A 14,402-nucleotide genomic window follows, 5' to 3' on the forward strand; every position below is an offset into this window, starting at 1 on the left:
GGTAAAAAAAAAGGTTAAGATCGCTTTTTAACTCACCAGACTTCCCTTAATGAGAGTATCCCCACCACACAATGATAAAGGGACGGAATTATCAGGTTTTAATGTTTAATTATGTCTTAATAAGGAAAACCCTTGAAGGTGTATATAGACAGACAGACAGACAGACAGACAGACAGACATATAGACAGACAGACAGATAGACAGATAGATAGATAGAAAAAAAATTTTTTTCATGTTATTATTGTTTGTAGCTTTTTTATAGCAACAACATATTCCGCAGCGCTGTACAATTTTACAGTGACGATGTATATCAGCAAGTAATAGACAAAGTATAATGTTGACAGATTAAAGTGATGAACAGGGTCTCGCACAAAGAGCTTACATGCTGCTCTGTCACTGTAGGTGCGATCGGTTTGTTCTAACCTCACTTAGTTACCTTGTAATATTGACGCTGGAAGCACAGTAACAGATTTAATGTATTTTCCCTTGTTATCTGTTTGTCTTTAAGCGAGGGGAAAGGCAAATGATGCTCAATTAGAAATCCCAGTCTGACTCCCTGATTAAGCAGCAGGGCTCTGTCAACTTGTGTACAATTAATTAAGTGATGTAGTCTTAATTACAAAGTGTTGGGTTTTGCTCTGATGAATAAAAGAAGCCCGGGTCTGAGTGTGATCGGGCTTGCAGTCTGTGTCACGCTTTCTGTCTGCACATTCACAAGTGCTGGGAACTGGGGGTGGGGGGGGGATAGAGAAACAGGAGGGGGTGGGTCATCACTGAATGATAATCGATTATCCATTTCTCAAAGTCATTTAGGAGAGGCTAAAGTGCTGCTGGCTGGAATGGCCATTCTGTATGCGTCCTCATGTACTGAGTTAGTGAAGGGAAGGGGACAGCAAAACCATACAGGAGGAAGGGGGGGCTATTGACCAGGCCGAATAATCTGTGATTTTAAAGAAATAGCATTATCGGGTATCCTGACATCAAAATAATTCAAATTCCATCCATCTGTCCGTCATTATCTATCTATCTATCTATCAACATTTAGGCCTTAAAATTGCCATATTGATAAAATGTTCTGTTCTGCTACTTTGCTTTGTCCCGATTCAAGGGGTAGTATATATATTCCACTCGTTGCACGAGCCTCCAATGTCTTTCTTTTGCAAAATGTGGCATTATAAATACAGATTAAGGGCACTGCGTGGACCTAGTGAAGAATCGTATACTTGTATGGAGTTCCATAGAAGGTGTGAAGCAGTGAGGTCGGTAGAACATAGTGTAAACTCAATGTAACACTCTCACTAGAGGTGCTGTCCTATCCAAACCCTTTGGACAGTGCAGACATTTGAGATTATGGCCATGTGCGTGCGAGGGGTTTAAAGAGGGACCCCGGTCTCTTCTCCAGAAATCTGGGCAGCTGTGTGCTCCCTGGGGGCACGTCTTTAGCCGGTTCAATGAGCCAATATTGGCTCCAGGAAAATCAATTGAACAGTAGCATATCTGTGGTAGTTCTGAATTTTACTCTTTGTAGATTGAAATGATACTTATTGTTTCTGTTGTATCGTAGGCAGTTTACACGTCTTTAGGGACCAGAGAAATGAATGCTTCACTCTTAAAATAGTGTTTTTACTGGTTTTATTTTTGCCCGTTGTGTTATTCGCCATCGTAATTGAAGGCCGTAAATATGATATACATTGTTAGTTTTCTTGTAGAACCGTTTAAATGTAACAATTGTACAAGACGCGGACAAGACTATTTCATGGCTTTCAATTTTCTGAATGTTGTAAGATTAAATCAGTTTCTACAGTTTTCACTTTCTGGGCGAAATAAAAGGATAATAAACACGTAGCTGGGTCTTGACTACGGTTCCACCGCAACTTCCTTCAGCCCCATTCCAGCCGGCTAAGAGTTATGGATCCTGCGCTGTGCATTCGGGTGACTGTGTGAACCATAAATATTGCGATTTGTAATATTTTTTGAGCTCTGCATATTATTTTAATTCCATTTCTATTCTGTGACATGCTGATCATTTCTGAAATGCTGATTCCATTCTATTTCCACTTATTTGACCAGGTGACTCAGTCCATCATTTTTTGTTTTTTTCTCCTCCTAATAGCCAATCTCCTTCTCAATCTGTTTTTCTCTTTTTCTATCTAATATTCCCACTTTGCCAGTCTTAGTATCACTTCTTTTGTCTTGTATTCACCCCCCCCCCCCACACACACATGCTGAAGTTTCTCTCATCTAGAATTCATTGTCTCGTCTGCCTCCAGTTAGCCGCTGTGCGTTCCAATCATGAATCACCCGTCAGGCTTACTGCTACCATACTTTAGCAAAGACAAAAAAATTGCACTTCATCACTGTGTCTTGCGGCTTTTAGTGATATCGATCAGAGCGGGTACCTCCTCTCCCTCTCTGCCACTCTACAGACACCCAGCCTCCCTATCAATTTTATCCAAAGCTGTTGAGTCTAGGGTCTTAGTTTTGTACGGCTACAAATGAAACGAGAATTGGAGAAGTCTGAAATATAGGTATCTCTTTCCTCTCTCTCTCCCCTCATTTTTAATTCGTCTGCTTCCACTTTGTTTTATATAAATATATTATTACTGAATTGGAGTTGTTGGGCTAAAATGGTGTGACAGCTGTGTGACAGTATCCTTATTACGGCTCAGCCGGTAATTGTGATGCATCACTCTCTCAGCCTTTTAACTCCCCCCCATTCCCCTCCGTCTCTTTACCTAATTTATAAAGTGATTTCACAGATTCTCTGAGTTTCTTAAATTATTACCTTCTGCATTCTTCTATCCTTGTCTTCGTTCTTTTCACACCCCGTCACCCTTCCATTGCAGAATTCTAGCACGGTACAAGTAGCTGAATGTCCAGTTGTTAGTTTTGCAGTTTTAGGTAAATAATATTAAATTGTGATAGGTCTGTATGTTGCGTACGGTTTTAGTTTGTCAATTGATGAGATTGGAATGACATACCTGCAGGATGTAAGAATAGAAGTAGTTGAAACATGTCTAAAGTCTAAAAAGCATGTCCCAGTTGGACAAACACAAAGTTTATTTGAGCAAGGGCAGGTGTATTTAAAATCTATATATATATATATGTTTGAATTCATTTTGTCTCCACATTGCATGTAGCTGATCTCCAATCCTATAGCAGCAGACACCCATTCCCATCTGTTCGGATGGCATAAAGCCTTATTCAAAGCCTGTTTGGACCCAAGCCTCAGACTAGTCGTGCCAGATAATCATGACTTCAAAGACCTAGCCAGCATGTGGCAGCTATTGACACTTACGCTTGATTGGATGTTCTGTTTTTTCAGTTGAAAATAAGGTTGGCATCACAACACGTTGCTGCCAATGTTTACAGACCAGTGGCGAGATTTACGTAAGTTAATGTTACCCAAGTGGATCTGTTGTCATGTCATCCAAACATGCTCTATCCAGCCAGCGTAGCAGGGATACCTTTCCAATCAATAGGTCCATGTCCAACCCATGAGATTTTACCTTGCCTGGCCGTGACCTTTTGTCCGTCTTCATGAATGGATCTTTCCAATCAACATCTTCTGGTGGATATGAGATCTCTCCTGCCTGCTTCCCCTCTTTCTGTCAGTGGCCAACATTTAGTAAGAGACCAAAAGTGATAGCGTATAACTGTAAGATCCCTTGCGACACAAGTGAGAGTAGCTCTGTGGGTGCGTGGTCATATGTGGAACACAAACACACACTATGTGGCCTAAAGTGAGTGGACTCCCCATCTGATCGGTGGTATGTGTATAAAATATAGAATAAATAGAATAAAGAGGGAATCATGGCCCATACTGCAGAGATCGCTGACTGTCAGTGACATCATCTTTGGGTGAATACTCTGTGTGATCTGCCTCGCTGAGTTGTAACGTGACAATATCTGTGAGTAAAGTCCGGCTCATCCGTGGAATAAGAAATCACACAAATTCACATAACAGAATCTAAGCCACATCAGAATCCAGCTTCGGGTAATGAACAACTGAGCAAACTATTATTGACATGGAATAATTCATGTGTAAATGTATGCTTGATTCATTTAGATTGTAAGTTCTTGAGTTGCTATATCTCATTTCCTTTTTGTCTTACGTGACCAGATCTAAGTGGGACCCATTACCGATATGCTGCGTGTACTCGCGGCGTAGGTCTGATCATTATATCGGTTATTTATAAATAAATAATAATCATAACATTGTGACTGTGTGCCTATCGACGCGCTGGAAGATGCTGAAACTTCTACAAGGTATTGCGGTGGCTAGTGGTATTTTGCTCCCACGGGTGGCTCAGTGTGGCCCATTGGGACCGCCTTGATGGACTTGCAATCTTTGCATGGAGAAGGCCATCCTAAGCCCTGTTAGTCTCAGTAATTGTCTTCTGTGACCGTCTGAAAGAGATATTTTGTACACAAGTCACTGCATTAAATTGCACAGTAAAAAAAAAAAAAAAAAAATCTAAAAATCTCAAGGATCTTATTACATGTTTTTTAAAGTGCTTTCCATCCTGGGGTGCTGCTGTTTAAGGTCCTCTTTTTTGACATGTAAACTGCCTCTGTAATAAGTGCTCTGTCATTAGCACCCTTCCATTAGCCAGCTTGAACCACCTTCTTCGCCAATTGCTGTCATTTTACACCCCTGGATGAGCAGAGGCTGTGAATAGGCAGTGCACGCTGGGAGAGGCGTGTGCAAGCTCGCTGGGCCGTTAGCAAGCTAATTTGAGATACATTTTCTCCTAGATATAAGTGAGGCCAGCTTACAAACTTCTATGTCACCAGCTAGTGACATGGAGGACAAGATAATAATAGGGGCTTTACTGCTGTTGTATGAGTTTGTTTTGTATTTTATTTTTTTATTTATTTCATCCCACCTCCTGATATAGGTTGTTGTGATCTTTTAACTCCCGGATAGCCAGATCAATATGCTTCATATTCCTACAAGGCAACCAAGGTATTCCTACAAAACAAAAAACAACCAACAACTAAAAATATTTAATTTTAATGTTACTGATCTCATGGCAATGTGCTTCCTGCATACAACCCAACAATTCAAAGGACAAAGAGAGACATTAAGATAGAAAAGACATCCCAAAAATAGCGACTGTCCCTAATAAATAGGGACACTTAGGTGGTATGTTCCTGTAAAGCCAATTTGGAAATGAATCCAGTTGCAGCACTGCAACCAGGAAGTACCTTTAGCGACAGTCAGAATGACAGCCACTAGAGGTGGAGTTAAGCAGCAATGTAAATGTTGCCCTATCTCAGGAAAGGCAGCGTTTATACGGCTCCATCTGCAGGGAGTGGCTCTTTGCCCCAGAACCATGATATTACGTTGTAGTGGTTCTATTGTCTAGAGTGTCCCTTTAAATGTTGCCATTTGTAAACTCAGCTTAATTCACTGGTTTGTGAATAAAGCATTTCTTACTCGTTTGATAGGGAAATGTTGGTGACTCATTCAGTAAAGAAAATTTTGCAAAGTAACTGGAGGAAAAGAAAAAAAATAACAAAATAGCTGAATTGCAAAGCCGATTTCCATCCAGAGTTATGTTTAAAATTCTGCGATTTTGCTCCCTAATTTGCTATTTCCTTGACATTTCTCCACAATTCTCAGTTCAGTAAATAAACTGTTAAGAAAAGTCACACTGCGCTCTTACGCTGGGTATGCGTTGACTGTAATTTAATGTAAGACCTTGTTTTTTGAAAAGAAGAATCTTGGCAGAAAGCGGCCGAATCCTTGGAGGTTATGAGATAATAAAATCTGAGATTTACTGGCATATTGGATACACTTGTAAGCAGGAAAAACAAACAGATTAAGCAGGTAGAGTGACCCTTATCAACTGTCAGCTCCCATGTATCCGTGCCTAGTCTGGTTACAGCATCAGTCAGTAGACAGTGCCAGGGATGCGGCTCGCTCACCTCTCTCAGAGTGCCCTCCGAGCAGAGACAGGATTTCCCCTGCTTCCAAACAACGTCTTGTTTATTAAGGAAAGGGCTAGCTCTGGCTTATTGTCTGTTGCCGGAGGTAGATTCTATAAATAGCGCTCCGTGAATTCTTGTAGCTATTCCTGTCTGCATGTGAGACTGGTAAAGAACCATTAATAATGCCCAATTTCTACAGGGCTGGATGATGCCAACCGACAGCGCTTTACTTACCGATTTGGCAGGAGCTATTAAAGTGAAAATATCTGGTTGGATAACTTCACATTTTTTTAAACAGAATTTTACACATCATTAAAAGAATGTTTTCTTTTTTGCATCATAAGGCATTTTAGAGAATTAAGCACGTCACATTGCTCAGCGCCGTGGAATTCGCTGGAGCCTTGTACATCATACAAATGATCACTTTTTGAGTGATCATTTATTTATATTATAATTACTATTTATGTGTTCTACTAATCAAATAGGAAATACATAGATATGCTTTTACTGTTGAAAGGAACATTTAAAGCACAATATGTGCTACAGCGTGATGTAGTGGTTATGGTGCAGGGAGTGTACTTGCACCCTCATTGTCAGTGGCCAAACCATTTAAGAACCGCTTCACCTCTTGCCTAGGGTACGCCATGAACCGTTCCTCGGTGTCAGCTGATTGCTTTCAGTCAATGAGACAAACCTGTGCTGTAGTGGTTATGGTATTTGAAGTGTTCATTTGATGTTTTCCTATTTTTGTAATAACAGGATAGAGATAAAAATATTTGTAAAGACGCTCGTGGGTGTGACTCCAAAATTTTTTTAATGGCTTCTTTCCACATTGAAAAGGAGTATGTCTCAAATATCTATGCCATCAAATACTAAGGTGAATTCATTTGAAAACCGGGACATGTTCTGCCAATTTGTGTGTACTGATTTCCAATGACTAGTGCTGTTTCCCTGTGGTTTCCAATTTATTGTTGCTATTTGTTATTAAATGTGCATAGAATTGTTGTATGATATATTAAATGCAGGAATGATGTGAGCAGACTTTCTTCTTTTTTAGAACGCAAATTTTGGTTTGTTATAAAGGGACACTATAGTCACCAAAACAACTTTCGCTTAATGAAGCAGTTTTGGTGTATAGATCATGCCCCTACAGTGTCGATTCTCTGCCATTTAGGAGTTAGATCACTTTTGTTTCTGTTTATGCAGGCGTAGCCACACCTCCCCTGACTGTGACTCACAAAGCCTGCATGAAAACAAAATGGTTTAATTTTCAATCAGATGTTACTCACTTTAAACGTTTTTATCTCCTGCTCTGTAAATTGAACTTTAATCACACACAAGGGGCTCCTGCAGTGTCTAGCAAGCTATTATCAGAGCAGGAGATAGGAAATTCTAAAAGAAACAGACTGTACAATAAAGGAAGTGTAAACATTAGAGCTCTCTTTACAGGAAGTGTTTAGGAAGGCTGTGTATGTCACATGGTGGGAGGTGTGACTAGAGCTGCATAGATCAAGTGATTTAAGGACAAGCTACGAGATTATTACAGTAATACGATTTGGTCTTGAATGTTTTCAGGAAGGCTAGCTGGTGAAGGTACCACATGGCTGGTAGTTGGACAGAAGCATGTCATCTATCCTTTGGCCACCTCTGATCTAAGCTAGTTCAGCATTTCCAAACTTTGTTTGTTTTGTTTTGTTTTGTAAATGAAAACCCCAACAGCCTATTTATGTACTGTGATACTGTTTTAAATTGATACTATTGCATACACCTATAATAGACGACTTTTAAAAATTATGCAGTTTTATTTGGAATTATATTGCCTCTTAAATTTCACACATTAAGCAGGGAATGGCAGTCTATGAATCTTTGGCTTTAACTCCCATCAGTCTAAACCAGATGCACATGTGTAGGTGTCTTTTCCTAAATCATGTTCATGCAAATTAATCTTGCCGTAAAATATTCTAACAATGTATCGTCTCTGTCGTTCATTCAGGCAAGAAGAAGGTGGCATTGTTTGACAGTCAGGCTCCAATTTGCCCAATCTGCCAAGTTCTGCTGCGTCCGGGGGATTTACAAGAGCACATGGAGCAGGAACTTGAGAAACTCCCCCAGCTAAACATGAGGTAAGATTGGCAGTGGGCACACGCCAAACACATTGTAACAAGAATTCCACCTTTTTACGGAACTTAGAGATACTGAATACTTTTTTACACGGTTTATGTTTTATTGTTTTACCGTTTTCATAGTTTAAGATTCACAGTTTAATGCAGGAGCATATCACGAAGAATTTGTATTCGCTTAACACGGGATTGTAGAAACCGAAAAACTTGTAACATTGAACTTGAACTAAATCTCCAGGTCGCCAGCAGTCAGAGCTTTGTTAGTTCTTAGGGGCTAATTCTTTCAGCCAACAAGCTAGCCCTCAGGAGAGCCAACAGAAGCTGCTACCTAGGAGCTTCCAAATCTCTCCGTCAGCAGTAGTGGAGACAGGGAGCAGGGCCGACACACCACAGATAATGCGTCAAACCGTTCCAAAGCACTTTGACTACTTACAATCTGTGGGCATCAGAGCAATCCTGGCACCATAACCACTACAGCACGCTGCATGGGGTCACAGTGTTCCTTTAAACATTCTACAGACACCTAGTTTTCAGGAGAAAAGCATTCTTCTTTAAATGTCCCTCTTCCTATGAATGAGACAATGTGAAAACGTAATAAGGAATTATTCACTAAAATGGGAATTGTGAGATTTAAGAACAGAAGTGTATATTTTGGCCAAAGTAGCCAAGCTGGGAAAATAAGACATTTATTCCATATAATTTGCATTTCCCAGCTTATTAGATCTCCCCCCGGTGAATGTGCCGCTGTAAAGTATAGGCTCATCATGTTGCATTTAGTGATTATGTCATCATAACGACAAGTTGCTGCCTTAACAAATTCCGTACACTGTACGCATGGCCTTTAAATGGCCTTAATACAAATATATAAAATTTAAGTTGAGGGTATGAGCATATAGAAAAGACCCTTCTCTCATCCCCCTGACATCCAGTATGAGTGTTTCAGACAGGGAGTGTGTAATTGATGGCGTAATTTGGGTCCCATCCAACCTAATAACGAGCCACTGCAAATTAGCGCACAGGTTTAAATGAAGAGAAGCAATTAGCGCCGACAGAAAGTCATCAAGGTAGTGAGATGCGAGGAGGGTGAAGGCATGGTGGGGATGGCAAGGTAACTGCCTCTCACAGACCTCAAGAGGGAGGGTGGCGTTAGCCTGGGGTTTAATGGGAAACAGAAGGAATTCTTAAATCATAAAGCTGACAAGTTGCCATTGTGATCACGCTGACAAATGAAAAAGGATAGGGTTATTTCTTTAACTAACCGCGGCAGTTAAAGAGCCAAGAGACAGGCTCTTCGTGAGCTGCCGGACTCGCTGCAATCATCCCCCTGGCGAGCAGAGGGAAGAATAAGAGGTCTCTATTAATTATTAAATAACGACCGGGGCTGCACTATGATAGATAACATTCAATCTATTCCATCCGTGAAGGCAATTGAAGCTAATCTACAGCAAAGGGCAGGGCTCTCAGTCACACTCAAACGGGCGTCTGTAACTCGCCGTCTGAAAGGCCCCCGAGCGCAATATCAGCCAGGTTCCTGTTAGTTCTATATTATTAATCCGAAGCTGCCCTATTGGCCAACGTTGAGTTCAGTGGGGCAGAGGAAGAATCTCTGATGTAGAATGATTTTGTATATCTATATCTATTATGTTATATGTAACATTGTTATGTGTACATGTGAAAAGTGATAGCCTGTTTCACAACAGCAAATTACAGAGTCAGAAAAACACAGCGCGCTTTAAATATTGACTCGAAAAGAATGAAAATGCGGCGATTGACGCTGCTACACTTCAGCGCATAAAGCAAACATGACCTGTTCGACATTGTAGCCATTTCTCTTAGATGTCCGTTTACATCCAGAACTCAGGTGAAAATGCCCTTCGCGCCATGAGAGGGATTCACTGGCAAAAACCACTTGGCGGCTACAAACAGTCGGTTACAGGGTTATTCACTAATGTGAGAATTAGTCCGGAATAAAAGTAAATCCAAAAATGGATTTGAAATTTAAGGCGTAAATAGCTAAACCGGAAAAATCTCCAAGTCAGCTATGATTCTGGTTCAACTACTTTGGTCTTAAAGATGAAATTCACATTGAATTCAACTTTCAACTCCAACAATTCTCACTTTAGTTAATAATACGGTGTAATCAAAGTATCTTTCGATCTATACACTTTCTGTCAACCTGCCTGTTACACTGTACACAGAATGCACTCGGGGTTTTTGTTTTTTTTGCAGTTATGGCCCCACTTCCGACCTATCTGAAACAAATGTCCTACTTTGGAATGTTGGGAGAGGGGTCTTTTTTTGTGCGTGGGCTTTTTAGAAATATAAACGGTACTAAAGTGTGACTTGTCAGAAATCTAAAGTGAATTCAAATTGCGTTTCAAATTTTAGTAAAAATCGCTGAATTGGAATAATTATTCGTCAGTTTTAATTTAATTTAATTTAGTCTAAGACTTGAAACTGACTTTGAATTTACTTGAATTGATGACAGTTCGTGCTATAGTGAGTACCCCTGTCTGTTTCTACAGCTCTTCACATGCACAGATACATGGGGATCATTTTCATGAGGTTTGTATTCACTAAACTGGAAATTGTGGAGGATTGACAAAAATATACATTTTAGGACAAAAACGTCAGATTTCTACATACAAATAAATGTGATCAGTACCTAGGAAAGTATAAAGCAAGTGGTTTACATTTAATGACTTTTTCTCTAAACAGATGGAAAACAAATTTCAAGTCAACCGAGTTGTCTATTAACCGCTACTGACTGTTTAGTGAATAAACCGTTTAAGCCTCCAGAGAGACATTTCTGATAGAGTTCTAGGATGTCTTCAATTAATTTGTAATCAGACAATTACCATTGCAAATCACTTGACAGTGTGTTACGTGTTAAGCTGCAAATCCAATATGTCGGCGGCCCACATGGACGGTTGTCGCCGAGCTATGATTGGAATTAAATATATTTAGCAGGTTGCTGCATCGTGGCCTTTGAATCTGTTCGTGGTAATTAAGATTTGAGCGTGAATTTGTCTGTGTAAATTATGGCAATGCTGAGATTTTTTAATTTTCTTTGTACCTCTCCTCATGGAGAAAATTTTAGCCAAAATTAAATTTTTTGTAACGTTACAGCAGGCTCATCAATGCGCAAAATAAAAAGTTATCATAATCAGCGGGTAACCTAACTCCTAAACCTGCTTCTTGTCTTCAGAGACATTCGCTTCTCGAATAATGAAAAGCGAAAAAAAACGAATGCTCAACCGTCAGGGTTAAGAGAAGGAGGGAGGAAGGACGCCCGTACGGTGCATGCAAATTTAATTTCAGAATCAGAGACTTTCTCTCCAAAGAGGTTTGTCCCCTCTGAGCCCGTTCTCCATGTTACATATGTAGCAGGCTCATTGAACCTGACATGTCAAATTCAGGCCATTTGTGCAAAATCTCCCTCTAATAATACCGTTTCATTTCTCTCAAATGAGACTTGAATGCATGTAAAATGAGAAAGGATATTTAAACTCTAACATTAGGCAGATGTCTTTGCCAGCGGCCGACTAAATGTATGAGATTCTGAAGTGCTTAACACGTTTCTCTGCTCTCTTTTAGAATATGTCACAAATTGCATTATTTTCAGGTGTCACTTTAAGCAAAAAAAATGTAAATTGAAAAAAAAAGGAGGAAAATACATCATGCTAGATTTAACTATTTTATTGCCGTAGGTGGAAACTGTCCACATTTATTTTACAAACACATTGTAGATTTTTTTCTGGTTATATCCCATAAATGCGATGGATTTTCAGTGGAAATAAAAAATACAAGATTTCTATATAAAAGGGTAAGAGCTTGTTTTTTTAGTGGAAGAACAAATATTAGAACATTGAAGTAGACGTATTGGTTCATTAACACCACTTGTTGAACGATTAATATTTTTTTTAAGCTATACTTTTCCAAAATGCTATAATTTTATGTTTTGTTTTTCATTTAGCATTCTGTAGTGTAAACAAAATAACTCATCGATCTTTTTAATTCTTGATGGCTGTGTCTCCATGTGGAATAAATAATCTTCTCAGCCCTTTAAGCAGATCTCTTTCATTTTTCAATGATTTCGCCACGTTTTTTGCCGGTTGTGTCCGTTGAGGCCTCATTGCCTTTCGTAGGGACTCGGGATCCGTGTAGTAAAGGAACACGAGGAGAGGAACAGAGAGCAGAGTTAAAAATGGCTCCCTAAATGTGACAGAATCTGCACCCTGATGTTTAACCCCTTAAGGACACATGACATGTGTGACATGTCATGATTCCCTTTTGTTCCACAAGTTTGGTCCTTAAGGGGTTAAACAGATTTTACAGTTAATGCTTTAACCAAGTGAGCTATCACACCAGCTACAATGTTTTTAAATAAATATCTATGGGTCCCTGCAAACATGGCCGACCACTATAAACAGTTTGTTGACCTATTTGTCCAAGTACGGTGAGTAGGCCTCTATCTTGGTGCAATAATTTTCACTCTGCTCTTTCTGTTTCATTCGTATATTTTTCGTTATCATTAATTCTCCGTAGCAGCGGGCACTGTCAGATTATATGCCTGCACAGCTCGTTTTGCACCGTTTTGTTTAACACGTAAATTTCTTGCCGTCGTTACCCTTTACCCGGGCAGACTATTTATCCCTCCTCTAGCCTCCTGTCTTCATCTTGCACATGTCAGGCGCCTGTGCGTAGAAAGTGCTGCCTCAGTTTTTTGGCACAGTTTCCGCTCCGAGTGGCAAAGGAAGCACCTGAGTCCGATGGCGGCAGCTAGAAAGCACTTGGCTAAGTACGTGCAGGTTGTGAATCTTCAGGGCCCAGCACGAGGAGCAGACTGCTGGCTCAGACCCTGTCACACCAGGAATACACTGGGGCTTATTAATGCAGAGCAATCCTGGGGCAAGGTTCTAAAGATGGAACATCCAGGGTTACCATGGTGACTGCTCCAGTCTTAGAACTCTGCACAGAATTGGTCTCTGTGAGCAGGATCCAGTGCATCCTTAAGCTCCCGATGTGAGCTCTGTTAGTCAGGACCCGCTTTACCTTTTTATTTAGCTCTTATTAAATGCTTATACTTCCAGAGTAAAGTTGTAAGCCCGTGAGATAAGTATTATCTGGGATTACCAGCACTGCTAGTGTGCGGGTGTGAATAATTCTCCTAAACATGGCAGCAGCCTTCAGATAAGTCTTACGTGTAATTCATAGGTCTGCTGGCAGTTAGTAGGATAAGGTGTAGACTGAATTGGCCTTAAAGAGAAACTGTTCCTACTGAAAGTTTAGCTCAACCCAATAGCTTACTAAACACCAAATACTGGTTGTACTATTTTGTTATTCCTTATAGATTTATTTGAATAAATTTTCATGCTTTGCTGACAACAATGGGCACATTTTAAAAATGAATTAACGCTTATCGTGCTGTGTGCATGGCGCATGCACGCGTACAACACTGCTGCAAAAAAATCCTTGTGCGGAATTAGCCATTAGATTATAAAGGGCACATGGAGAGCAAGGATATCAAAACTGCATTGGCTTGTTTTTGTTTGTCAGATTATGTTTGCAACGCTACAGAATGTGTTGGCGATATAGCGTAACCTGTTGCAATTAACATTAAATACAGACAGGTTAAACGTTCCATGAGGGCCACTCATACAGGAAGCAGGTTACCGCAGTTGTGTAGTCATTGCATAGAATGTGAAGGATTATTATGTTGTAGGGTCGCACGATCTGTTGACTAAAAAGGATCACGTTGAAGATTATTTACATAAGGGTGAATTAATGGCATTTAGATTCCTGCCGATTTCTGCCCACAGCATAGTGCCATCTGGTGGGCAAAGTGGGGTAATGTAATCAAAATGAGAATCTATTATTTCTGGTCTATTCATAGATGTTAATGAGCTGTGCTGCGACTCCAGCGAGTGTATTTTAAATCTTTGTATTTGAACGAGAAATAGCTATAACACACGCTGGGAAAGTTTTTAATGACTTTCCTATCCCACCCTGCACATTCAGGTATAACAGAAGTGTGTGCGTGTTTTGTTTGTTTGTGTGTGTTGCTGTTTTCATGTGCATGTTGTGTGTCCGTATGTGTGTATGTTCTGTGTAATTGTTTGGTATGTTCATCACAGCACTGACTGGCTGGACTTTGTAAGGTGCAATGCGCGTGTCCATTCAAAGGGGGTATATAGTATGTACTCACACAGACACAATGTAAAACACAACCAAAACAAACTGTGTCGAATAAAAAATCATCGAAAGTCACTGTAGTGAACCGTCCCTTTTGTTTTTCGTACTTGTGCATTAGATGCCAAAAATGAATATAGTGAAAAAAGATAT

The 14,402-nt window shown here is 40.1% G+C and overlaps 1 protein-coding gene across 3 annotated transcripts in view; it reads left to right on the forward strand.

Moving 5' to 3' along the window:
* Window positions 1-14,402, forward strand: part of RNF220 (ring finger protein 220) — a 245,147-nt gene that overhangs the window by 156,347 nt on the left and 74,398 nt on the right. For all 3 annotated transcript variants that reach the window (XM_063427717.1, XM_063427719.1, XM_063427716.1), the window contains exon 3: window positions 7,931-8,060. In XM_063427717.1, the coding sequence (XP_063283787.1) occupies window positions 7,931-8,060 (130 nt within the window). The remainder of the gene's footprint in view (window positions 1-7,930; window positions 8,061-14,402) is intronic.

This window comes from Pelobates fuscus, chromosome 7, assembly GCF_036172605.1.
Source record: "Pelobates fuscus isolate aPelFus1 chromosome 7, aPelFus1.pri, whole genome shotgun sequence".
Classification (NCBI taxonomy): domain Eukaryota; kingdom Metazoa; phylum Chordata; class Amphibia; order Anura; family Pelobatidae; genus Pelobates; species Pelobates fuscus.